Here is a 27,410-nt window from a genome sequence, read left to right on the forward strand (position 1 = left end):
TTAGGGTCTCCGCAGCATTCCAGGATTTATTCCTCACAGATAGCCCCCCCCCCACCTTGTCCACAGACTAGAGGGTCCCAGGCTGGCCCCTTTAGCAGATGGGCTCTGGGCCCTCCACCCGCTGGCCCAGAGTCTGGGACTTCAGCTGGGAGAGGGAGAGTTGCCGTCTGCCAAGAGCATGGGCTGCAGCTGACACCTTTTTTAAACACTGTGAGTGTGCTGGGGCAGTGCCTCCCCCTGAAAGCCTGAAGTTTATCTAGCTGGAGAAGAGAGGCCACGAGTGTTTACATCTGCTGTAGTCCTGGTGTACACAGAGCTCAGAAGCTCTTAACACAAAACGGGTTCGTTTCTCAACATCAGGCTTCTGCAAAATCTGCCCATCTATGGCAGGCAGAGGAGGAACTGGGTGCGGCTTGCCCTAGGAGGGGACACCCTAACACCCGCTTGCTGGTTGCATGACTGGGGTCATCCCAGAGGCAGCCTGGGTGTTGCAGGCACAGGGGACTTGGTGTCTGCCCCAGGTGCTGGCAAATGTGGCAGCAAGTGCTGTGGCGAGGAAAGGGGGGTGACAAAGGGTCAGCGCTTCTACTGAAAGGGCTGAGTCCTGGGCCCTGCAGCGGGTCTCTCGACTGGGCAGGTGGTCTGATGGTCAGCCCAGAGTTAGGAGAAAATGTCATGTCTCTACCTTCATGAAGCTCCCAGCCAAGTTGGGGAGCCGGGTCCTGGAATAGCAGAGAGAACTCACTACCCCCTGTATTATCTGTCCCCCTCCACTCCATCCTCTGCCACCATACGATCTTTTAAAAACACAAATCTGACCATGCATTTCCTGCTTGAAACCCTTCAGTGACTTCCCATTGCTCTCTGGATTAAGAGGAAAATAGCCCTATTCCTTTACCAGGTGTGACTGCTAACTCTCCCTCAGGACCACTTTCCCCTTGTTTCTTTTAGCAATAGAACCTCCCCAGATGTTACCTGTCACCCGGCTGCCCAGCTAAGCACTACATTTCCAAGCCTCCTTCCAACCCAGGTGTGGTCACATGATTAAGACCTGGCCCATAGGATGTGGGCAGAAGCGATTTACATGTGTATGCGGACAACTTCAAGGTCTCGTGTTTTTTTTTTTTTAATTTATTTTTAATTAAAGTATAGTTGAGGGCTTCCCTGGTGGCGCAGTGGTTGAGAGTCCGCCTGCCGTTGCAGAGGACACGGGTTCGCGCCCCAGTCTGGGAAGATCCCACATGCCGCGGAGAAGCTGGGCCCGTGAGCCATGGCCGCTGAGCCTGCGCGTCCGGAGCCTGTGCTCCGCCACGGGAGAGGCCACAACGGTGAGAGGCCCGCGTACCACTAAAAAAAAAAAAAAGTATAGTTGAGTTACAATGTTGTGTTAATTACTGCTGTACAGCAAAGTGCCTCAGTTATACACATAGAGACATTCTTTTTTTTCATATTCTTTTCCATTATGGTTTATCACAGGATATTGAATATAGTTCCCTGTGCTATACAGTAGGAACCTTGTTGTTTCTCCATTCTATATATACCAATTTGCATCTGCTAATTCAAAACTCCCAATCCACCCCTCTCCCACTCCTCTCCCCCTTGGCAACCACCAGTCTATTCTGTATGTCCCTGATCCTGTTTCTGTTTCATAGATAGGTTAATTTGTGTCATATTTTAGATTTCACATGTAAGTGATATCATATGGTATTTGTCTTTCTCTTTCTGACTTCACTTAGTAAGATAATCTCTAGTTGCATCCATGTTGCTGCAAATGGCATTATTTCGTTCTTCTTTATGGCTGAGTGGTATTCCATTGTATATATGTACCTCATCTTCTTTATCCATTCATCTGGGGTTCTTTTTGTTTTTTTGCTATTTTTTAAAAATGTATTTGTTTATTTATTTATTTATTTTTGGCTGCGTTGGGTCTTCGTTGCTGCACGCGGGCTTTCTCTAGTTGCAGCGAGCGGGGGCTACTCTTCGTTGCGGTGCGCGGGCTTCTCATTGCGGTGGCTTCTCTTGTTGCGGAGCACGGGGGCTTCAGTAGTTGTGGCAGGCAGGCTCAGTAGCTGTGGCTCGCAGGCTCTAGAACACAGGCTCAGTAGTTGTGGCGTAGGGGCTTAATTGCTCCGCGGCATGTGGGACCTTCCCAGATCAGGGCTCGAACCCGTGTCCCCTGCTTTGGCAGGCGGATTCTTAACCACTGCGCCACCAGGGAAGCCACATTCATCTGTAGATGGACATTTAGCTTGTTTCCATGTCTTGGCTATTGTGAATAGTGCTGCTATGAACATAGGGGCGCACGTATCTTTTTGAATTATATTTTTGTCTGGATATATGCCCAGGAATGGGATTGCTGCATCATATGGTAACTCTAATTTTAGTTTTCTGAGAAACCCGCATACTGTTTTCCACCAACTTACATTCCCACAGTGTAAGAGGTTTCCCTTTTCTTCATACCCTCTCCAGCATTTGTTATTTGTAGACTTTTTAAGGATTGTCATTCTGAAGGTCTCATCTTTAAAGAGGGAGCTGGTTGCCTTTCACTTCCACTCCCCTCTTCCTACTGCCTGGAAAATGGCAACAACAGGAGCTGCCATGTTGAATCCAGAGAGGGCAGCCCTGTCTTATGGCTGGCAGAGCCCAGGGCTGTTACATGAAAAAGAAAAAGAAAAGAAAACAAACTTCTTTCTTATTTAAGGCACTGCATGTTGGGCTCTATTATAGCACTTAACCCTTCATAATACAGTATCCTTCAAGAACTTCCTTGGTGCTCACTCAGGTTAACTGTCTTTGTTCTATACTCCGGTAGTATTTCTGTGCTTTCCTTCTTGTTAACACCCTTACCCATCACATCTGTTCAGAGTGGGTTTTCTCTGCTAAGCTAAGAAATTCATGAGGCCAGGAATCATGTCTGTCTTGGTTATGGCCATGTCTTCCCTTCCCTCCATTGTGATGGGCACATTGTATATGCTCAAGGGTATTTGCTGATTAAGTAAGTGAATGAATACAGTGAAACAACTTGGGTGTAATATTAGGAATACTTTTTGCTATAAGCAACAGTGACTTAAACAAATGGGGGCTTATTTTTCTCACATAACCAGAAGTCTGGAGGTCAGTGATTCCATGCTAAACAGCTCAGTGGTTTCAAAGCTCTTTGGGAATTTTGATTTTTCTTGGCCTTTACCTCATGGCTTCAAGATGGCTGCAACAGCTCCAAATATCATGTCCTTACGTGACAGCATTCCCATCCCAGGAAGGGAGCAGGAAGGAAAAGAACTCCCCTTCCAGGTCTTTCTCTTTTGTCAGGGAGGGAAATCTTTCCCAGGACCCTCCCAGTAGATGTCCCTTATATCTTATTGGCCAGAACAAGGTCACATGACCACCCTTAGCTACATGGGAAGTTGGGCGAGGAAGTGTCTTCCTTCTTCAGGACCCAACTGGGTTTTGGCACTGTGGGACTCACTGGGGCTGGTGGGAAGAAGCCAGTTCTAAGAGCCCTTGCCTTTTCCTTACCCATGTGGTACCATATTCAGGAAGTCCCAGGGACCATGGGGTATCATGATGTGGTCACAAATCATGCATTGTTCTTAATGCTTGCTGGAGAATGTCACTTTCTATCTCTTGAAATTCTCTTCTGGACACTGGCCTGCCCAGGAGACTGAGCTCTGCCAATGAGCTCACCTGTTCCAGTACAGTCCATCAGCTATCATCTCTGTGGTCACAGCAATAGCTGTGCACCACACACGTGCCCATGTGCCTGGTGATTGAACAAGTTATATAACCTCTTCATGCCTCATCTTCCTCATTTGTCAAGTGGGACTAGTTGTCCTATCTCATGGGACTGTTTTTGTGCCAGTACCTGGCGCATAGGGCTAAATAAGAGTTTGCTGTTGTTATTTCATTATATCCCCATTTCACACATGGGAATATATGCTCAGAAGAGTTAAAGAACTTGCCCAAGGTCATGCAGTTGGGGGAGCCAACAGTCAAAGCCTGATCTGTCTGACTCCAGAGCCCACACACTTTCTTCTCCTACCACAGGGCTTCTCTGAGATGACAAATTTGTCCTGAATGTTCCAAGGGTGGGGTGTCTTGCCACAGACACTATGTATGAATCCTTTTAGGGCCCAGATGGAATGCTGCCTCCTCCTGGAAGCCTCCCTGGATACTTGCTCTCTACTCCTCACTGGCACATGGAAGCTTTTCTGGAGGACATGGGAGCTGCCCCTTGTCTCTTCCTTGGAGGGCAGAGAATGTCAGTCTTGGCCACTGTTGTGGTCATCAACACAGATACAGTCTTAGCCCTCCGGGGCACTTAGTCCTGATAAGGACACTGATGCCCAGGTAAGGCACTCACTCCATGTCAGACAGCCAGTACTAACAGAGCTGTGTCTGGAGCTCCAGCCTCCAAATTCCCCATGCAGTGCTGTTTCCTCAGGGCTCCCTCCATGACGTGAGCACTTTGCAGAAACAGCAGCTCATCCAAAGGACACCCTCATTCAGGTTGGACTGAGCATGGGGATCACTGGAGATCCTGGCCTGAGACTAAGGGAGATCATCTCTGATCTTTCGCCTCCACCCCCGTTCCTACCTGGGCCAAGGTCCTGGGTCCGTCCCCTGCACGTGTGTCAACGGCTGCCTGAGTGCCTGTCATACACAGATGGCGACACTGAGGACATCATTGCTTTAATCCTGGTGAACACAAGGGCTTCAAGCAGCCTCTCGGTCTCAAATGATGATTGATGTTGATGATAACGATACCCATGGCCGGGGTTAAGATTTACCAAGCCAAACCTCCTTGTAATAAGTGTGCATAATCTCTAATCAGCAGGTCTTCCCGCACACACTCCTTTCTCCTGCTGTGTTCTGCATCTCAGAAAACTGACCACATCCACCCAGTTCCCCAAGCCTGAAACCGGGGCATCACCATCAGCAACTTCTGCCCTCGCTCTCTCCCCACTATCGCCTACTCGCATCCATTCTACATCCTAAATCTTAACCCATCCACTTCTCTCCATTCCCACTGTTTGTCCTCCCCCCTCCAATTCCCTATTCAATCTACTGAGAGCCACAGGCTCTTGCCTCAAGTCTTGTGGTTCCCAAACTTTGCTGCACGTTAGAATCACCTGGGGAGCTTTGAAAACGCCTGATGCCACGTCACACCTCAGACCAATTAAGCAGGAGGTATGGGGGTGGGAGGCAGGCATCAGTGCTTTTTATTTTATTTATTTTTTATTTTTTTTTGCGGTACGCGGGCCTCTCACCGCTGTGGCCTCTCCCGTTGTGGAGCACAGGCTCCGGACGCCCAGGCTCAGCGGCCATGGCTCACGGGCCCAGCCGCTCCGCGGCATGTGGGATCTTCCTGGACCAGGGCACGAACCCGTATCCCCTGCATCGGCAGGCGGACTCTCAACCACTGCGCCACCAGGGAAGCCCCATCAGTGCTTTTTAGAAATCCCCAGGTGGTTCCAGTTTGCAGCCAAGTTTGGGAACTACTCTTCCCTTGTTCTGAGACCCTCTTCCACACCCTTTCACGTGGGCAGCCTCCACTTAATCTGTCAGGTCTCTTTTTCTTTTTTTAAAATTTATTTATTTGGTTGCACTGAGTCTTAGTTGTGGCAGGCGGGCTCCTTAGTTGCGGCTCCAGGGCTCCTTAGTTGCAGCCCGTGGGTCCTTAGTTGTGGCATGTGAACGCTCAGTAGCGGCATGCATGTGGGATCTAGTTCCCTGACCAGGGATCGAAACAGGCCCCCTGCATTGGGAGCACAGAGTCTTATCCACTGTGCCACCAGGGAAGTCCCTGGCAGGCCTCTCTTTGACATTGCTGCCTCCTGGAAGCCTTTCTGGAACAGACAGATCTAAGCAACTGCTCCTCCCCTGGACACTTAACCACTCTGTGTTGTTATTGCTTTTTCAAATGTCTGCCTTCCCTCCCTATCACCACCCCCTTCCTCACTGAGCGGAAACATTAATGGAACCAATCCTCACAACAACACAAGAGGTAAGTTTTATTAATCTTATGGTTTTGAATATTGCCCCAGGTTTTTATTTTTGCAGTTTATCTGTTTACAGTGTTTGAAGCATAAAGAAAAGCATTTTCTCTTTAAATGTGGATGTAGATATAAAGATGTTTGTTCTTAATACCCTTAAAGCCAGTGTTTTCCTGTTTTCTGTTTGAAATGCCCAAGCCATAGCTAATAATTCCTGAGGGACCTTGAGACTATGGAAAATACCCCATATTTAAAGCTGATCATAGATTATGGTTATTTCCTCTCAGTCATCTACCGATGTTGCTTTTCTGTGGTCTAGATTCAAGAGCTAAAAATGAAGAATCTAATGTTTGCTTGATACTCTTTTTTTTTTGCGGTACGCGGGCCTCTCACTGTTGTGGCCTCTCCCGTGGCGGAGCAAAGCCTCCAGACACGCAGGCTCAGCGGCCATGGCTCACGGGCCCAGCCGCTCCGCGGCATGTGGGATCTTCCCAGACCGGGGCACAAACCCGTGTCCCCTGCATCGGCAGGCGGACTCTCAACCACTGCATCACCAGGGAAGCCCTGCTTGATACTCTTTTAAGGAACCTATTCTCTTTGCTGGAAGATTGTAGCTTTTTCTCTTTTCTCTGTGGAATTCAGGAATTTGCCAATTTATACCCTGTGTATAAAAGAGTATCAGTTTTAAATATGGTACTCAGTGAGTCCTTTCAGTTTGAAAGCACAAGTTTTTCTTCACAGGGAACTTTTCTTCTATAATTTCTCTATTTTCGTATTATGTAAGAATGTTTTCAGGTATAAGTAGCAGAACATTTGAGTGAAGAATGACTTGAATAGTTGCTTATTTTCCTCACTTCACAAGGCACTGGGTAGGCAGCTGCTGGCTTGGGTTCTGTCATTTGACAACGTCAGGGTTTGGGCTGGTATCTCCTCAATTCTCTTGGCCTCTCTCTTGTGGTCACAGGACGGTTGCCGCAGCTCCAGGCACTGTGTTTGCAGTCAAGTTAGGAAGAAAGGAGAAAAAAGTGCGGCACTAATTGCATATGCATTTTATATCAGAAAAGACAAAAGTGTTTCTGGATGCTTATGTCTCATGGGCTGGAACAATGTCATATAGCAAGGGAAGCTGGTAGTAAGTGTCCAGCCTCCACAGTGGAGTCAGAGGAGGGAGGAGGAGATTGGGCACGGGGTTCAGCTAGTCAGCCAGCGGCATCTGCTACATTTCTTCATCCTGGATCTGGCCTCCACATCTCTTATCTTTTTCTTCTGATTTCCACTTCTTTGTGTTTTTTGCTCTGAATTGTGAGGTACTTCTCTCCCTTTGTCTTCCAGACTCAATTCCCATCCCTGACTGTCTCTATTAAATTGTTATATTGGAAAGTCATACTTTTTAGGGAATTCCCTGGCGGTCCAGTGGTTAGGACTGTGCCCCCTCACTGCCGAGGGCCTGGGTTCAATCCCTGGTCGGGAACTAGGATCCCGCAAGCTGCGCAGCGTGGCCAAAAGAAACAAAAAAAAAAGAAAGTCATATTTTTTAGTTAGCAGGAATTTTTTTGTGTGTCCTCCAACTGCATCTTCCCATAACCAATTTTTCTTTATTTGAAGTCCTCTCTTTCTTGCTACTTCTACTTAACACGCTCACCTAGGGCTTCCTCCCTTATGTTACTGAGTCTTTTTTTTTTTTGCGGTACGCGGGCCTCTCACTGTTGTGGCCTCTCCCGTTGCGGAGCACAGGCTCCGGACGCGCAGGCTCAGCGGCCATGGCTCACGGGCCCAGCTTCTCCGCGGCATGTGGGATCTTCCCGGACCTGGGCACGAACCCGTGTCCCCTGCATCGGCAGGCGGACTCCCAACCACTGCGCCACCAGGGAAGCCCCTGAGTCCTTTTAAATAGGTGTGATTTTTCTTTCCTTCCTCATATTTTTTCCCCCTTGGTCCCCATAGAGGCCAGGCTGTTGACATGTTTAGAACAGGGACCAAGCCAGTAAGCGGTGGAAGACACAGCAGTTTATGCTCTCCTGGGCCTTTGGCGAAGGAAAGGTCTGGCAAACAGTCACTCCTTCGCCTCTGTCCACTCTAGGCATCCCTGGAGGCTCGCTGGCCACCTGCAACCCATCAGTCCACCAGTGCTGCCCCCCGCTCCGTGGTGGTCAGCTGGGCGGCGCAGGCCCCCAGGACCACACACGGCCTGCAGGCAGAAGCAGCCCCTCCCTGAGAAGAGTTAGGGTTCCACGGGGGTGGGGGCAGGTCACCTCTGGGAACCAGAAAGTCCCTTCTACCTGGTGCCGAAAGGAGGCTGTGCCCCTTCTCCCACCTCTGGCCCTTCAGCTGTAGCTCAGGAGGGTGGAGCCCCAAACCTGCTCTTGCCCTTGGAGATGTAGGGGCTCCCTGCGGCCTCAGGTACTCCTTCCTGGCTTCCGGGTTATGTCACGCAGAGAGTGGGTGGCAGGCAGGGGGAGGGGGTAAGGGATGTGCAATCACTGCTCAATCAAGGCAATCTCAGGATTCACTTCAGCCCAGTTTATAAAGGATTGGCTTTTGCTTAATACCTGGGTACACTCTGTACAAACAAATGTTATAAATCCAGGTGCGACTTACCTGTTTGCTAAAACAGGCCTGGTAGGGCTTCTCTGGAGGCATTTTGTCAGGAGTTTGAATTAGTGATTTCAAACAGTGGGTTATGACTAGTGTTAAAAGGGACAGTATAGAAAATATAAGAACGCATCCTGCGACAAGGGTGAGTTTGTTTCATGCAACTTTTGCTCAGTTTTGTGTTTTGTATGTACATTGGGCTGTAACGTAAACTACAGTTCTGGGTCATGTTAAAAAAAATGTATAAGCAGGGGAATTCTCTGGCGGTCCAGTGGTTAGGACTCCGCGCTTTCACTGCTGTGGCCCGGTTCAATCCCTGGTCGGGGAATTAAGATCCCACAAGCCATGCAGCTCAGCCAAAAAAAAAAAAAAATGTATAAGCGGTATTGAATTGGAGGATGTTCTGGGGACAGTTGTTTTGGCTTCACAAGAGAATAAAATTAGAGGAAGATGAGATCCTTTACTAGAAGAATTCCATAACTCCCTCCACCCCAGCTGACTTTATTTATTTATTTAAAAAAAATTTTTTTTAATTTATCTTTGGCTGCGTTGGGTCTTCGTTGCTGCACGCTGGCTTTTCTCTAGTTGCGGCGAGCGGGGGCTACTCTTCGTTGCGGTACTTGGGCTTCTCATCGTGGTGGCTTCTCTTGTTGCGGAGCACAGGCTCTGGGCACACGGGCTTCAGTGATTGTGGCTCGCGGGCTCTAGAGTGCAGCCTCAGTAGTTGTGGCACACGGGCTTAGTTGCTCCACGGCATGTGGGATCTTCGCGGACCAGGGCTCGAACCCACGCCCCCTGCATTGGCAGGCGGATTCTTAACCACTGCGCCACCAGGGAAGCCCCCCCAGCTGACTTTAAATGCAGGTTCCTATGGCATTTATGATGCACTAGAACTAACTACTGTTTAGCAGCCTAAACTCATGGTGTTTTTCCCCAGCCCCTACTTGACCCTCCAGAAGTCAGACCAGCCTGCTTTCTCTGCAGTCCTCGTGAAATCTCAGGGAATTTGCTGGGGCAGAGGGGGAGCCAGCATTGCTCCAGGGTTTGGAGGGAAGCTTGAGGAGGCTGAGCAGGAGGTGGAAACCAGCCCTGGGTCCGAGTTCCTGTGCGGACCCTGAAGGGCTGTGTGACTTTGGGCGCACACTCCGAGACTGTGTCTCCTCGTGAGTGAAGCAAGAAGTATCCTCCTCGTCTTGTTTCCCACACAGAGCGATTCTGATGACCCACAGAAAAGGAAAAAAACCACATTTCAGTCAACACATGTTTGTAACAGAAAATGGCATTTTGCTGGTGGAAGGCCTTTTGTTTTCTCTGAGCCGGGCACAGGGGGACTTGGGAACGTACGACAGAATGTAGGTGCTGCAGCTGGTGTGAATTTGCTTAGCAAACGAGAAAGAGGAAGTTGAAATGGCCTGAGGGGAAATACCGGAAGTAGGAGAAAGGAGTCGGCGTTTCTGGGAGAAGAGAACGGGCTCCTCCCGGGATAAGTTTTTCCTCAAATGTCTGTGCGACTGGCTTTCTGGTGGGAGGCCGGGGGAGGACGGAACCTGCAGTCTGAACGGGGCTGCAGGCAGAGCCGGCCCGCGCTGCGAGGGACAGCTGACCTGTGGCTTCCGTGTTTAATGAGCAGCTACGTGTGCCCAGCACCCCCCCCAGGTCCCCAGATACCAGGTGGTGAGATGGCCCCTGCCGGCAACCGAGTGGGGAGGGGGGCGATATCCAAGTAAATCTGGGGGTGGTGAGGGTTCTAATAAGTGGGTGAAAGCACTTTGTCAGCTGTAAACTGGGCAGTCTACCTTTAAGGGGGTCCCCTAGCAACCAGCACAGGGCAGGATGCTGTGGCCTGTTAACCTTCCTGGCATAGGCCAGCAGATCCATGTACGTTTTCTGAGTGTAAAACCTTACACCCCTTACTCAATAGCTGCAAGATCAAGTCCAGACCCCACTTCTGTGTCCCCCAAGGCCTATTCCTGGTACCTTCTGACTACCCTGGGGGCCCGGCCACCTCCTCTGAGGCTCCCCTTCCCCAGCAGCACCCAGCCTTCCAGAAGCAGGTGCCCTGCCCTCCCGAGTGACAGGTGGAGCTATTGCTGCCGCCCTGATGGCTGGCACTTACCGCTCCCAGTGAGTCACACAGGCCTGGCCCAGCAGCCAGTGTTCCCATGGTGCTTTCCCAGAACCCCTGGCTGGGCCCCAGCGAGACCAACCCCTACAGGTGGAGACTTCTCCTCTGTCAAAGCTCTGTGAGGCCAGCCTGGAATCTCCTCCAGAAGGGCCCCTCTCTTATGAGAAGAGATGGGAATGGCGTTCTCTCAGTCTGTCAGCCCTTGGCATTGCCCACTTAAAAGAATCTATTACTTAATTAAAAAATGTACAAAGGATAAAAACAGAAAATTTATAGAACCACCAATGGCTGATCAACATGTAAAAATACACTTGACCTCACTAATCAGGGAAATGCAAAATAAAAGGGAACATTTTTCTTTTTAAAAAACATTTATTGTGCAATATAGCACACATGTAGAAAAGGGCATAAAACATAAATAGGTAGATGTAAGCAGGATTCTGGCCTTCTTTGAGCTTGAGTTCCTCTGTCCATTTATGAGGCAGGTGGACCTAATGATATCTGAAGATCCTCCCAGCTCGGGTACTCCTTGAATCACCACTGTCAGCCTTGGTTTACTGCTAATTCCCTCTGTGGCCAGGGGAAATATCCTAACCTCCCTGTTCTCTCATTTGTAATTGGGCATACAAACACCTATCCAGCCTACCTCCCAGCGCTGGCAGGTGGCTCCAAAAATTTTGAAGGAGAAAACCAGCCAGAGGATAAATGTCCTAGGAGGGTGGATGCCAGGCTCAGGGCCAGCACCTGGGCTGTGAAGAGATGGAAGGGGTTCTGGTGGTCTCCGAGGCCTGGCCCCCTCCATGTCTACTGGTCCCCATTGGACTGGACAGAGGCAGGCCAGCTGTGGGCAGATTTGCCTCAGTTCTTTAGGAGCTGTTTTGTTCTAGGTACAGTGCTTGATAATTTCATTTGGTTACCTTGAAGCATCCCGTTTCACAGATGGCATTGGTGTCCCAGGAGGGTAACGAAAGTTCCCAGTATCCTCATTCAGAGTTGGCTTGCACGTGGTAGGTCTGGCATGTAACCTGCCCCCTGACTGTGAATCAAATGTTTTTCACGAAGCTGTGCTGCTTCAGGGAGCTTGACTCACCTTCAGCAGGTCCCCTTCGTCCCACTCCTATCCCAAGGGATCCCTTAGAATGAGTTTTCCTCTTTCCCCCATGATAACCTTCAGATAGCTGAAGTCACTGGTCCTATCCTCTGAGTCTTCCCTTCCCCTTTCTCTGACTTTTCCTCTGAGGGCACAGTTTGAAGCCCTCACACCACTGGCTGGTCCCTTCTGAACATCTGTGAGATCATGGGAAGAGTAGAAAGAAATAGGATGACCATCTTGTCCTGGTTTTGCACAGGACTCTTCTGGTTTTAGCACCAAAACTCCTAGATCCCAGGAAACCCCTCAGTCCCAGGTGAACTGTTACGGTTTCTAGGGACTGTCCCAGTTTTAAAACTGAATGTGCCATGTGCCCCAAGCCACTGATAGATACTAGTTATTGAGATGTTAACAGCTGTTGTCTGGGGGAAATAGGATTGTGCAGTCAAATATAGTTGGGAAAAGCTGCATCCCCATCTTTCCTCCTGGAGAGAAACAATATCTATTCTCATGTTAAAGGATATGAAAAAGTCCTGCAACATTTCCCAGACTTTTTTGATAGATTCTTTTTAAGGAAACACGTAAAAGCTCACAGAACTACTATTTTGCAGAAACACACAATAACACTATGTAAAGTTTCAGCTCTGATCAGTATTGAACTCTTAATGTTTGCGCTGTTGTGTATTATTTCTCGTTGCTTTTTAAGGCACGTAGTTAACACATTTCATTCTAGTGTAGCTGGGGCCACAACTGCATTCAGTAGAAAGCACATCATTTGCTGGCTCAGAGTATTTGAACTTCCCGCTGGATAAAAGTCAGTTTACTTCTCTGAACCTCAGTTTCCTCATCTGTAAAGTGGAATTCATCACATCAAATTCCATGGGTGGTGGGGAATTAAGAGGTGATTATGTGAGGGACTTCCCTGGTGGTGCAGCAGTTAAGAATCTGCCTGCCAGAGGGAGGAACACTCCCAAACTCATTCTACGAGGCCACCATCACTCTGATACCAAAACCAGACAAAGATGTCACAAAGAAAGAAAAGTACAGGCCAATATCACTGATGAACACAGATGCAAAAATCCTCAACAAAGTACTAGCAAAGAGAATCCAACAGCACATTAAAAGGATCATACACCATGATCAAGTGGGGTTTATCCCAGGAAAGCAAGGATTCTTCAATATACACAAATCAATCAACGTGTTACACCATATTAACAAATTGAAGGAGAAAAACCATATGATCATCTCAATAGATGCAGAGAAAGCTTTCGACAAAATTCAACACCCATTCATGATAAAAACTCCAGAAAGTAGGCATAGAGGGAACTTTCCTCAACATAATAAAGGCCGTATACGACAAACCCACAGCCAACATCGTTCTCAGTGGTGAGAAACTGAAACCATTTCCACTAAGATCAGGGACAAGACAAGGTTGCCCACTCTCACCACTATTATTCAACATAGTTTTGGAAGTTTTAGCCACAGCAATCAGAGAAGAAAAAGAAATAAAAGGAATCCAAATCCGAAAAGAAGAAGTAAAGCTGTCACTGTTTGCAGATGACATGATACTATACATAGAGAATCCTAAAGGTGTTACCAGAAAACTACTAGAGCTAATCAATGAATTTGGTAAAGTAGCAGGATACAAAATTAATGCACAGAAATCTCTTGCATTCCTATACACTAATGATGAAAAATCTGAAAGTGAAATTAAGAAAACACTCCCATTTACCATTGCAACAGAAAGAATAAGATATCTAGGAATAAAAAAAAAAAAAAAAAGATATCTAGGAATAAATCTACCTAAGGAGACAAAAGACCTGTATGCAGAAAATTATAAGACACTGATGAAAGAAATTACAGATGATACAAATAGATGGAGAGATATACCATGTTCTTGGATTGGAAGAATCAACATTGTGAAAATGACTCTACTACCCAAAGCATTCTACAGATTCAATGCAATCCCTGTCAAACTACCACTGGCATTTTTCACAGAACTAGAACAAAAAATTTCACAATTTGTATGGAAACACAAAAGACCCCGAATAGTCAAAGCAATCTTGAGAAAGAAAAACGGAGCTGGAGGAATCAGGCTCCCTGACTTCAGACTATATACTACAAAGCTACAGTAATCAAGACAGTATGTTACTGGCACAAAAACAGAAATATAGATCAATGGGACAGGATAGAAAGCCCAGAGATAAACCGACACACATATGGTCACCTTATCTTTGATAAAGGAGGTAAGAATATACAGTGGAGAAAAGACAGCCTCTTCAATAAGTGGTCCTGGGAACACTGGACAGCTACATGTAAAAGAATGAAATTAGAACACTCCCTAACACATACACAAAAATAAACTCTAAATGGATTTTGAATGTAAGGCCAGACACTATCAAACTCTTAGAGGAAAACATAGGCAGAAAACTCTATGACATAAATCACAGCAAGATCCTTTTTGACCCACCTCCTAGAGAAATGGAAATAAAAACAAAAATAGATAGGACCAGAGGAAACTTCAAAGCTTTTGCACAGCAAAGGAAACCATAAACAAGATGAAAAGACAACCCTCAGAATGGGAGAAAATATTTGCAAATGAAGCAACTGACAAAGGATTAATCTCCAAAGCATACAAGCAACTTATGCAGCTCAATATCAGAGAAACAAACAACCCAATCCAAAACTGGGCAGAAGACCTTAATAGACATTTCTCCAAAGAAAATATACAGATTGCTAACAAACACATGAAAGAATGCTCAATGTCATTAATCATTAGAGAAATGCAAATCAAAACTACAATGAAATATCTCACACCGGTCAGAATGGCCATCATCAAAAAATCTACAAACAATAAATGCTGGAGAGGGTGTGGAGAAAAGGGAACCCTCTTGCACTGTTGGTGGGAATGTAAATTGATACAGCCACTGTGGAGAACAGTATGGAGGTTCCTTAAAAAACTACAAATAGAACTACCATACAACCCAGCAATCCCACTACTGGGCATATACCCTGAGAAAACCATAATTCAAAAAGAGTCATGTACCACAATGTTCACTGCAGCACTATTTACAACAGCCAGGACATGGAAGCAACCTAAGTGTCCATCGACAGATGAATGGATAAAGATGTGGTACATATACACAACGGAATATTACTCAGCCATAAAAAGGAACGAAACTGGGTCATTTGTAGAGACGTGGAGGGACCTAGAGACTGTCATACAGAGTGAAGTAAGTCAGAAAGAGAAAAACAAATACTGTATGCTAACACATATATATAGAATCTAAAAAAGAAAAAAAAATGGTCAGAAGAACCTAGGGGCAAGACGGGAATAAAGATGCAGACCTACTAGAGAATGGACTTGAGGATACGGGGAGGGGGTAGGGTAAGCTGGGACAAAGTGAGAGAGTGGCATGGACATATATATGCTACCAGACGTAAAATAGATAGCTAGTTGGAAGCAGCCGCATAGCAGAGGGAGATCAGCTTGGTGCTTTGTGACCACCAAGAGGGGTGGGATAGGGAGGGTGGGAGGGAGGGAGATGCAAGAGGGAAGAGATATGGGGACATATGTATATGTATAACTGATTCACTTTGTTATAAAGCAGAAACTAACACACCATTGTAAAGCAATTATACTCTAATAAAGATGTTAAAAAAAAAAAAAGAATCCTCCTGCCAATTCAGGGGACACAGGTTCGAGCCCTGGTCCAGGAAGATCCCACATGCTGCAGAGCAGCTAAGCCTGTGCGCCACAACTACTGAGCCTGCGATCTAGAGCCCGCGAGCCACAACTACTGAGCCTGCGTGCCACAACTACTGAAGCCCTTGTGCCTAGAGCCTGTGCTCTGCAACAAGAGAAGCCACCGCAATGAGAAGCCCGTGCACTGTAATGAAGAGTAGCCCCCACTCGCCGCAACTAGAGGAAGCCTGCATGCAGCGACAAAGACTCAACGCAGCCAAAAATATATATATATATATATATATATATACAAAAGAGGTGATTATGTGAAGTCCCACAGCTCAGTGCCTGATGCTAAATAAATAACTGGTCAAGAATAAATGGAGATCCTTGAGAGTTAAGATGGGATGGGAAGGAGAAGTGGCCTAAATTCTGAGCCACGAGATGGCACTAAAAGGAGTCAAGGAAAACCTGAAGGATAACAAAAGTCTCTCCTCAAGAAGAAATATATAGACTCAAAAATGCAGTACTTTGGGGGAAGAATTGGAAGAAGAGGAAAAAAGGAGATGGGTATTTGAGTTTAAAGAATTTTTTTGACTCTAAGAATGTACCAGTTATCTTCTGCTGTATAACAAACCATGCCAGAATTTAGTGCCTTAAAACAACAATCTCTAAATTGGTTCTCTAAGTTGGCACATTTAGGCTGGGTTCAGCTGCTGGTGCCTGGACTCATTCACATAGATACAGTCAGCTGTGGCGTGGATGGGCTGGATGGTCTAAGACGGTTTCACACACATGTCTGGTGGTTGGGGACTGTCAGCCAGGAACCTTGCTTCTATCTCATGTGGTTTCTCCAACTAGCTCATACTTGTTCCCATGGCAGTGTCATTCCAAGAGGGACCAAAGCAGGAGCTGCAAGGCTCTTGATTCCTAGGCTTGGAACTCAACCAACCTCACTTTTGTCACATTCTATTGGTGAAAGCAAGTCAGAATGCCAGCATAGATTCAAGAGGTAAGGAAACAGATTCTATCTCTTGATGAAGAAGCTGCTGAAATTCCTGACCATTGAAACTCTTCCACATAGGTGCTAACTCATGCATATTTGGCCTGGGAGGCTGTTTGGTGGGTTGGGAAGAAGTCCACGTATGCACTCCCACGTGAACGGCTTTGTACACCTGCCTGCTAGTGTATACTTCCCTGTGTTGTCTGCACTTACCGCCTCCATTTCTTCCCTTCCTTTCTCTCCTCCATCCACTCCAATCAGGATTTTGTTCCTATTGTTCCATTGAAAGAGCTCTTATCAAAGTCACCAGTGACCCACATCTTGCAAAGCTGATGGTCAGTTCTCTGCTCTGTGCCACCCATCCCCCGCCGCCCTCTCAGAACATAGTTGAAGCCTCAGCGTATTAAGGGGGGTTCCCAGGACATTAAGTGCTGTTGAGCATCTCTTAACTTCTTTTTTTTTAACATCTTTATTGGAGTATAATTGCTTTACAATGGTGTGTCTCTTAACTTCTTGAAGCCCTTTCTTCTCTAGGCATCCCTGTCACCTTTCTGGCCTCATTTTCCTTCTACCTCACTGGCTGTACCTTTTCTGTTTTCTTTGCCAGCCTCTCTTCCTCTCAAAGGAAGGGGCCCCAGGGTCTGTCTTTGTCCCTCTACTTTTGCTACATTTTCTCCCTAGATGATCTCACATAGGCCCATGATTTAAATTGACCTGATGACTCTCAAATTTATATCATCCAGCTTAAACCTCACCTCTGAGTTCCCTGGACAATTCCACCTGGATTTTGAAAAGATAGTTCAAAAAGTTAAATGGCCAAACAAAGTAATTGATTTTTTTTTTAAAGGAAAGCTTTTTTCTTTTTTTTTTGGCCACACCGTGTGGCCTGTGGAATCTTAGTTCCCCGACCAGGGATTGAACCCGTGCCCCCTGTAGTGGAAGTGCAGTCTTAACCACTGGACTGCCATGGAAGTCCAATAATTGATTTTTTAAAAAAATTTACTTATTTTATTTATTTTTGGCTGAGTTGGGTCTTCGTTGCTGCGTGCGGGCTTTCTCTAGTTGCAGCGAGTGGGGGCTACTCTTCGTTGCAGTGCACGGGCTTCTCATTGTGGTGGCTTCTCTTGTTGTGAAGCACAGACTCTAGGCACGCGGGCTTCAGTAGTTGTGGCACGTGGGCTCACTAGTTGTGGCTTACGGGCTCCAGAGCACAGGCTCAGTAGTTGTGGTGCATGGGCTTAGTTGCTCCGTGGCATGTGGAATCTTCCCGAACCAGGAGTCGAACCCATGTCCCCTGCATTGGCAGGCAGATTCTTATCCACTGCGCCACCAAGGAAGTCCCCAGTAATTGATTTTTGACCCACTTCCCCCCAGCAGCATTCTTTGTGACCTCCCTCACCTTTGTAAATGACAGCAACATTTACCTAGTTGCTCAAGGCAAAAGCACTTGGGAGTATCTTGATTTCTCTTTTCCTCACATTCTACACCCAATCTGTCAGTAAGCTCTGTTGGTTTTATCACCAAGATATATCCCCAGTGCAGCCACTTGTCATTCTTTCCAGTGCTGTACCCCTAGTCCACAGCCTTTTGCACTGAGACTGTGCAAGGGCTTCCTAACCAGCCTTCCTCACCCCCAGCCCTGTCTCCTGTCTGTCCTCCATGCTGCAACCTTCTTATTTATTTATTTATTTTATGGCCACCATGCGGCATGTGGGATCTTAGTTCCCTGACCAGGGATCGAACCTGCGCCCCCTGCGGTGGAAGCTCAGAGTCTTAACCACTGGACCACCAGGGAAGTCCCAGCTGCAACCTTCTAAAGCTTAAATCACATTCAGTATCACGTCCCTGCTTAAAACCTACCAGTGGCCCTCACTAAAACTGGAAACAAATCTACACTGTTTACGAAAGCTGTGAGGCTTCTTCCTATGCCTCTGATCTCTCCCCGTTCTACTCTCCCGAGGTCCTTGCATGAGCCACATGGACCCTCTCAAAGCTGCTTCTTCTCTCATGGCCTTTGTACCTGCTGCTTCTTCCACTAGAAGCTCTTCTCCCGCATCTTTAGCACATATCAGTACCTGAAATTACCCTTTTCATGTAGTAGTTGTCATGTGTGTTGCATGTCCCCGCCCCCCCGCCCCCACCCCCCCTTCCCATGCCCCAGTAGAAGAGAATAGAAGCTCTTGTCTCTCTTGTTTACAGCTGTATCCCCAGAGCCTGGGGCAGGGCCTGAGTCATAGTAGAAGCTCAGTGTACATTTGCTGACTGATTTGTCTGTGAGGACTATAGCTAAGATTGTTAGAACTAGGTAGAAGAAAAACAGTCCAGCCTCATGGTTTCACAGATGGGGAAGCAGAGGCAGGGATGCAAACTTATGAGAGCCAAGTTGATTGTGTACAATCCGTAGGTTTCATTTTCATAAGCAGTAGTAGCCGCTAAAGGTGAAGGTTAGTTATTTCCTCCTACAATCTCCCTGCCAGGATTATCATGATAATAGATCTCAGAACAAATTCTGCTACCCGTACAAATATGTATACAACAAGCATTTAAAAAAAAAAAAACAAAAAAAACCAAGCATTTACTAGCAGGAAGCCACAAAACCGGTTCATACAGTCTGTTCTGTAAAGTCCGTGAAGGCTCAGCCCTCTGTCCTTTTAGGTGCTCTGTCACCTTGCATGAAGGGTCCACTCAAGAAAGATACAACGTTCTAGGTGCAGGATTCAGCTAGACAGATGGTCACATCAGGCAACCAGAATCCCTCAGGATTTGGGATGCCTCAAGGATTTAGCCCAGTGCATCATCCTTAAGTGAGATTTTTTTTTTTTTACTCTGAAGAGGGAATGGATGGTGCCCCTCATCATTTTAGCCAATCTACATATCTCGAATGCTACAGGCACACCTTGTTTTATTGCACTTCGCTTTATTGTGCTTTGAAGATACTGCGTTTTTTTACAAATTGGTTTGTGGGAGCCCTGTGTCAAGTCCAACAGCATTTGCTCATTTCATGTCTCTGTGTCACATTTTGGTAATTCTTGCAATATTTCAAATTTTTTCATTATTATATTTGTTGTGGTGATCAGTGACCTTCAATGTTACTATTGCAGAAAGATTATGACTCGATGAAGGCTCAGATGATGAATAGCATTTTTTAGCAATGAAGTATTTTTATTTATTTTGTATTTTTTAAAAGTTTATATTTTTATTTTTTAAAAGTTTACTTATTCTTGGCTGTGTTGGGTCTTCGTTGCTGGGTCTTCTAGTTGTGGCGAGCGGGGGCCATTCTTCGTTGCGGTGCACGGGCTTTTCATTGTGGTGGCTTCTCTTGTAGTGTAGTACAGGCTCTAGGTGCTTGGGCTTCAGTAGTTGCAGCACGCGGGCTCAGTAGTTGTGGCTTGTGGGCTTAGTTGCTCCATGGCATGTGGGATCTTCCTGGACCAGGGACTGAACCCATGTCCTCTGCATTGGCAGGCAGATTCTTAACCACTGCGCCACCAGGAAGTCCAGCAGTGGACTGTTTTTAAATTAGACATATATATTGCTTTTTTAGACATAATGCTATTGCACACTTAGTAGACAGTGGTATAGTATAAATGTATCTTTTATATGCACTGGGTAACAAAAATTCCTGTCGCTCACTTTATTGCGATATTGGCTTTATTGTAGTGGTCTGGAACCCAGCCTACGATATCTCCAAGGTATGCCGGCAGTAATTTCACCAAAAGATAGCTTATTTCTAATACCTGTTGTGCTAATTAATAAGCCATGAATTTCACTGATACATTCATTATGGAGCTCTCTATGCTAATCATTACTGAGAGAGGGAGAGCTGCAGGGCTGTGCTGAGCTGATTGGGTGTGATTGTGTACATCTCAGACATGGCGGAAGTATTTACACTATGGAAAGTGGCAACAGGGTCTCCCTGCCCACCCTACCAACCAGAGAGCCAGTTATTAAACATTGACCAGTGCACCACTGGATAGCTTAGAGCCCTCTGGACTGTGGCCTTTCTGATAAATTCTGGCCGACCACCTCACCCTCATGACTACCTCTAGACTTGGTGATAGCCATAGCTGCACTTTAGAAATTACCTGGCACCTTTACAACAATATTGATTCCCAGGCCCCGGTTGGTGGAGATTCTGACTTAACTGGACTGGGGTGGGGCTTGGATATCAGGATACATTTGAAGCTCACCACGTGGTTCGAAGCTGCAGCCAGGGTCACACTCCCACCTCTGTGTCATACTATTTATGCCACATATACTAACAAAGTTAATGGCAAAGCCAGGCTTGGCACCAGGCCTGCTGACCCCCAGCCCAGAGGTCCTGGCAAAAGGAGAGAAAAATTGAAAATAGGTCATTACTTCTTCTGAGATTTCAGTATTTGCAGATGTGTCTGAGGAGCAGCCCATAGTGCTTGGGGTCAGGTTGGGGGTGGGAGGGACAACGAAGTTGCCCAGGAGCCCGGGAAAGGCTGTGCTAGCCCCAAAGAGCTCCAGGCTCCCTCTGCGGGGGTGTCTCAGCCTCATCCCTCGGGGCGTCATCGTTTAGGGGCTCAGGGAGAGCTGAGAGGGACCACTCAGATGTGTGTGTGTCACTAGGGAAGATTTGAAAGAGGAGAGCGTGCAGCTAGCTAGAGAGGTCAGGACTAAGACGGGGGCAACTAAAAGAAAACCGGAGTGGGGAAGGAGGCTAGGAGGCGAACCCCCAGGGAGAGGGAGACAGACAACCCCTCCTAGGGCAAGGTGCTGAGCTAGCCCTTCTGGGGATGGAGATGACCACCTCCATGAGTGGGTGTAAGCCTGGCTCTGTGGGGCTGGTGAGGGAAGGTAGTCCTGCAAAGAGGGGTAAAGATTTAATTTCTTCCTCCTTAAAGGACAGAAAGGATGACTTCTAACCTTGGGGTAGGATGCCTTTTTAGCCCCTGGTTATTCATTTGAAGGTGACCCTCAGCAGTTCCTGGTTCCAAGTCTCTACCCAACCTTGCAAGGCTCGCTTCCTAGTACCAGGAAACTGGCTTCCTTTTAACTCCCTGGGCAGGGCATTGCCTCCCTCCCCACCCCCACCTTACTTTCTTCTTTCTATGGCAGAGCCCTGAGGGCTGGGACAGCCTGGTCTCTGTTTCTCTCTGGGAGGCTTGGGAGTCCAGGGCAGGGGACTGGGACAAGTGTGCCATTCCTGCAGTCACCACCAGGGACCCCACCTAGCGCTGCCGTGAGCTCACAACCTCTGGGCCACACATTTAATTCCTGAATGGCACACACACTGATTGCCGGCTTCCCAAGTCCCAGGCTGAGCTAGGCCTGCAGGGAAAGGAAATAGCAGTGAGTCAAGCAGGGGCCGTGGGAGACAGACTCACAGCCAGGAAGACAGATTCTGACCCCGGGCAGGGGAAAGGCTGGGTGCGAAGAAGCTGGGTCAGAGCTGGGCTGAGTGTGTGCAAGGGAGGGGGCTCCTGAGTTGGGGTGAGGGGGTGAGGGCTTCTCAGAGGAGGAGGCCACTGGGGCAGGGTTGGGATCTCACCTGGCCGCAGAGAAGGGGAATCTCAGAGACCTGGGGAAAAGCCTCCAAACTGTTACAAAAGGAAACTGCGGGCCTCAGCTCCACGAGGGCCCCTAGCCGCTCCCTCGTCTGCAGCACCTTCCTAGATGCGGCTCTCCCACCCCCTTAGGCTGAGGAACTCCACTTCCTTATTCCATGCATGCCTTGCACACTCATTTGCACACTTTAACACCTTAGCCATAAATTCCTGCTCTTTTTCCATAGTCTTCTCTCTTGACAACAGTGGAAAGCGAGCATTTCTGTGTACCCTGAATGAAGCACTCTAGCTGTCTCCCTAGCGCCCCTCTGCCCACACTCTCCCACGGCCCCCAACGTGCCTGAGTACAGGCGCTTCCACAGCTGCACGCGACCTCTTTCGCAAAACCCTCGCCCCCGCCCCTCCCTCGGCCTCCTCTGGGTCCAGGCCGCTGCCCCGCCCCAGGCCCGCCCCCTCCCAGAGCGCCCATTGGCCCTGGGGCTGGGTGGGCCCGGGCCGGGGCTGTGATTGCGGCTCGCCGGTGTCAGTCCCCGAGTGAGCGCCGGTGGCGGGGCGGGGAGCCGGGCAGGCAGCCTCAGGTGGGGCTGCTGGCCGCGACGGACCCAGCCCGGGAGACCCCCAGGATGCCCCGCGGAGACTCGGAGCAGGTGCGCTACTGCGCGCGCCTCTCCTATCTCTGGCTCAAGTTCTCGCTCGTCATCTACTCCACGGTGTTCTGGGTGAGTGACCCCAGTCGGGCCCAGGCATGGGAGGGGAGTCGGCACTCCCTTGTTCACCCACACGCTGAGCCGGCGGTGGGGGTGGGCTGGGTCCAGGCTTGTCTGCTCCAGGGAGGGGCAGAAGCGCACTCCTGGATTCTCGTCCCACTCTCCTTGTGAACTAGGAAATTATGGTTGCTCCAGCTCCGCCTGAGTTTCAGCCGCTCGGTGCGGAGCCTTAGAGCTTGGTGGCAACGTCTCAGACGAAGGAGCTCCCACACGAAGGAGCTCCGCCTGGCTCACCTGTGTGCACCTGACCAGCAGTTTGGTTCTGCGAGTCCGCTGCGCTTCCGCTGGTGCCGTAGGCTGTGGTTACCACGTTTGGCCGCGCTCACCCCACCTGCCGGGTATTACTGAGTTCGTCTCTCTATCCGTCTGCGGAGAAGTGGTCGGGCTTTGTTGTCCGGAGTCGGGAGACCTGAACTCCTTATGCTGTCCCCACGATTTACTTGCCGATGCCCCTGAGCAAGATGCTTTTCCAGGTGCCTTGATTTCCTCTTTGGTGAAAGGAGGATTCCACCAGACGTGTGGTCTCCGGCTGCTCCCAGGTGCTCAGTAACTTAAAAAAGCCCCTGCACTTAACCTTCTCTCTCTCTTGTTGGGGACAGGGTGGTAGTGGCTGGACATGAACCAGCCTTCGAATCCTGCCACTACCACTTTCCAGCGGCGTGATCTCGGGGAAGTTACTTCAACTCTCTAGGCCATAGTTTCCCGGTCTGCAAATGGAGACAGTAATTATACTCAACTTTCAGAATGGTTGTGGAGATTAAATGAAACAGGTCAGGTACATTGCTTAGCACAGGGACCAGTGAAGAGCTTAAGAGGTGTCAGCCATTATTATTATGGGCAAGGGAGCTGGGCCCTCCTGGTAAGCTGCCCCAATAGACTGGATTTCTTTATGGAGATTTCAGACTAGGCTGGGCCCCCTTGTAGAAATGAGGACATCTTTCTACAGGCCAGTGCCAGCCCTGCCACTCTAGAATAGCCCCCTACCCCCAGTATGCCACAGGGCAGACTTGCCCAGGTACCTGACACCTCTCCCCACAGGGCAGACTTGCCCAGGTACCTGACACCCCTCCCCACAGGGCAGACTTGCCCAGGTACCTGACACCCCTCTGCCTCAAAACACATGCACACTCCTGGTCTTCTCCTCAGCCCTCACTGGGTCTGTTCTGCTGGCAGGAACTGTTAGATCTGCCATCAAGCCTGGCTTTCCTTGTGACCCCTCTGTGTATGTGACCTTACCTGGTAGTCAAGAGATCCAGATTCTAGTCTTGTTCTGTTTTGAATCACTGGGAGAGCTTAGGCAAGTCATTTCCATGTTTGGGGCCTCAGAGCTGTTAATTGACTTGCCCAGCTCCCAGTCCAATTCTCTGACTATGTAATGTGGAAGAGAGAAGAGCAGTATGTGTGGGGGCCGGAGGATGGAGCACAGACCCATTGATGGAGGCTCCAGGGAGGCAGAAGGTTTTATATGGAACTGGATGGGGGTGATTTGAGCTGTCATTCAGTGGTTCTCAAAGTTGCATCAGAATCAAGTACAGAATTTTAAAAACACTACAGTTACCTAGGCCCTGGCCTATGTATTTATTTAAACTTATTTAAGCTCCCCAGGTAATTCTAGTGTGTGGTCAGGGTTAAAAATGGCTGAGTTAGATGGTCTCGTAGGCTCTTTGATTCTGATTCTGGGTTTTTCTTGCCTTCTCCTTGTTCGTCTGGCCTCAGAAGCTCATTCTCTGTAGGTCAGAGTTGAAAGAAAGAAGGCTAAGGTTGATGGGTGGAGAGGTGAGAAAATAGGGGAAGACCAGGAGTCAGAAGGTGGGGATTACTTTTTTGGCTTCACCCCTTCTCTTGATATATAATCACTGACCAGTCTCTTAACCTCTTCGCGCCTCCATTTTTCCATCTGTAAAATGGATAACTGATACCCTGCCCCACACTTCATTGGATTGTTTTTGGGGTTAGTGATGTGGGGAAACAGTGACATGTGGGGAAACCAAGGACTATAAAAAAGAAAGTTGCACAGTTAAAACGGAACTCGAATTTTCAAGGCCTGTCCTGTCACTGTCCCCTGCAGCCCTGAGAAAAGACCACTCTGTGACCTTTGCTTTGTCTCTCTTGGAGCAGGGTGGGACTCAGAACTCAGAATCTTTCCTTTCCAGCCACCTGAGATTGCCTTACCAAATCGTTAACTTCCCATCCCTGCAGGTATTTGTGCTTAAAAATCTCCCTAGGCATGCCAAGAGCTCAGCCACCTGCCAGGGCAACTCCAGGTGCCAGAATTTGACTGCAGGGTGGAGGCCCAGTTTAAGTAATTTGTCCTAGACTGGGTTTGCTGTTAATTGGAAGCCATTACAGGAGAGCCTATCGTCTCCATCCCTTGGGAGGAGGAGTAGGGCCAAGGGTTACTTGCTTTATAAGCCCAAAGTGCCAACACTTTCTTCTCAGTATTTAAGGAGCCATAAGTTTTACCATAGCCATGCACCTTCTATAGGGCTTTTTGCTTTAAAACTTACTATCAAATAGGAAATGCAAGGAGACTGTACAACATTTAAAAGTATAGAAGAATCGTCATCAGTGATAAGCCTTCCTCCTATCCCTCTCTCCTGGCCTGCCCTGTCCAGAGGAGGCCTCTGTTATGAGTTTCTTATGATTCTTTTCTGATATGCAATCCTAGGCACAGGATGTCCTAGGCACAAACATGTGCATATGTTATATATTCCTTTTTGCTCCCCCTGCATAAAGTAGCATACTATACACAGCTCTGCCCTTACCTTTTCACTTAAATTTAAATCTGCGTAAAATTTGGAGCTTTGCTAGGGGCTGCCTCATTCTGTTTGATGGCTGCATAGAATTCACTGTAGGCTAGGCCAAAATAGACTTCATCAGTCTCCAGCTGGGGAACTCAGGTTGTTTCCAATCTTTCGTTACTGCAGACAGTGCCTCAGTGAGCATCTTCGAACGTGTCATTTTGCACATATGTGTGTATGTCTTCAGGGTAATTTCTAAAAGTGGAATTGCTGGGTTAAAGGGTATATGAATATATAATATACATACAAGAATACACTCATACTAAGTGTGTACAACTTGATTAATTTTTACAAAGTGAACACCAATGTATAATCAGCCCCCAGGTCAACCAGCAGAATGGACCAGAAGAAGCCAGCAACTCCCATTGTGTCCACTGCCAGTCGCTACCCCTTCTCACCAGTAGTAATCACTATTGGGATGTCTAATAGCACAGAACAGCTTCACCTGTTTTTGTATGTGCATTAAAAATGTTGATAGATGTTGTTCAAATAGCCATACGTAGAGGCTGTAACTATTATAATATTGTTTACATGTAATATTACATTACTTTAAGCTGATTCACTTTTTAAACTTAAGTTTATTTTTAAAAGGAGGCTTTATATCACCACTGCCATTGGGGAACCAATATTCCTCATCAAAAATAGCAGGTAGAAATGCAGATCAAAACTACAATGAGGTATCACCTAACATCAGTTAGAATGGCCAGCATCAAAAAATCTACAAACAGGGACTTCCCTGGTGGCGCAGTGGTTAAGAATCCGCCTGCTAATTTAGGGAACACGGGTTCGAGCCCTGGTCCGGGAAGATCCCACATGCTGTGGAGCGAGTAAGCCTGTGCACCACAATTACTGAGCCTGTGCTCTAGAGCCCGCGAGCCACAACTCCTGAGCCCACGCGCCGCAACTACCGAAGCCCGCGCGCCTAGAGCCCATGCTCTGCAACAAGAGAAGCCACCGCAGTGAGAAGCCTGGGCACCGCAACAAAGAGTAGCTCCTGCTCGCCACAACTAGAGAAAGCCTGCGTGAAGTAATGAAGACCCAACACAGGCATAAATAAATAAATAAACAAACAAAAAATCTACAAACAATAAATGCTGGAGAGGATGTGGAGAAAAGGGAACCCTCTTGCACTGTTGGTGGGAATGCAGACTGATACAGCCACTATGGAGAACAGTACGGAGGTCCCTTAAAAAACTGAAACTAGAACTACCATATGACCCAGCAATCCCACTACTGGACATATACCCTGAGAAAACCATAATTCAGAAAGAGTCATGTACCACAATGTTCATTGCAGCACTATTTACAATAGCCAGGACATGGAAGCAACCTAAATGTCCACCTACAGATGAATGGATAAAGAAGATGTGGCACATATATACAATGGAATATTACTCAGCCATAAAAAGAAACGAAAGTGAGTTATTTGTAGTGAGGTGGATGGACCTAGAGTCTGTCATACAGAGTGAAGTAAGTCAGAAAGAGAAAAACAAATACCGTATGCTAACACATATATATGGAATCTAAAAAAAAAAAAGAAAAAAATTGTTATGATGAACCTAGGGGCAGGACAGGAATAAAGATGCAGACGTAGAGAATGGACTTGAGGACACGGGGAGGGGGAAGGGTAAGCTGGGACAAAGTGAGAGCGTGGCATGGACATATATACACTACCAAATGTAAAATAGATAGCTTGTGGGAAGCAGCCACGTAGCACAGGGAGATCAGCTAGGTGCTTTGTGACCTCCTAGAGGGGTGGGATAGGGAGGGTGGGAGGGAGACGCAAGAGGGAGGAGATATGAGGATATATATATACATAT

General features: G+C 47.7%; 1 protein-coding gene across 1 annotated transcript in view; it reads left to right on the forward strand.

Moving 5' to 3' along the window:
* The first annotated feature begins 22,560 nt into the window (after positions 1-22,560).
* Positions 22,561-27,410, forward strand: part of TSPAN15 (tetraspanin 15) — a 49,413-nt gene continuing 44,563 nt past the window's right edge. The window contains exon 1 of the mRNA XM_022590755.3: positions 22,561-22,741. Coding sequence (XP_022446463.1) covers positions 22,646-22,741 — 96 coding nt within the window. The 5' untranslated portion in view covers positions 22,561-22,645. The remainder of the gene's footprint in view (positions 22,742-27,410) is intronic.

Source organism: Delphinapterus leucas, chromosome 16 (genome assembly GCF_059928025.1).
Source record: "Delphinapterus leucas isolate spDelLeu-1000000601 "Yukka" chromosome 16, BTC_Dleu_Yukka2, whole genome shotgun sequence".
In the NCBI taxonomy this organism is placed as follows: domain Eukaryota; kingdom Metazoa; phylum Chordata; class Mammalia; order Artiodactyla; family Monodontidae; genus Delphinapterus; species Delphinapterus leucas.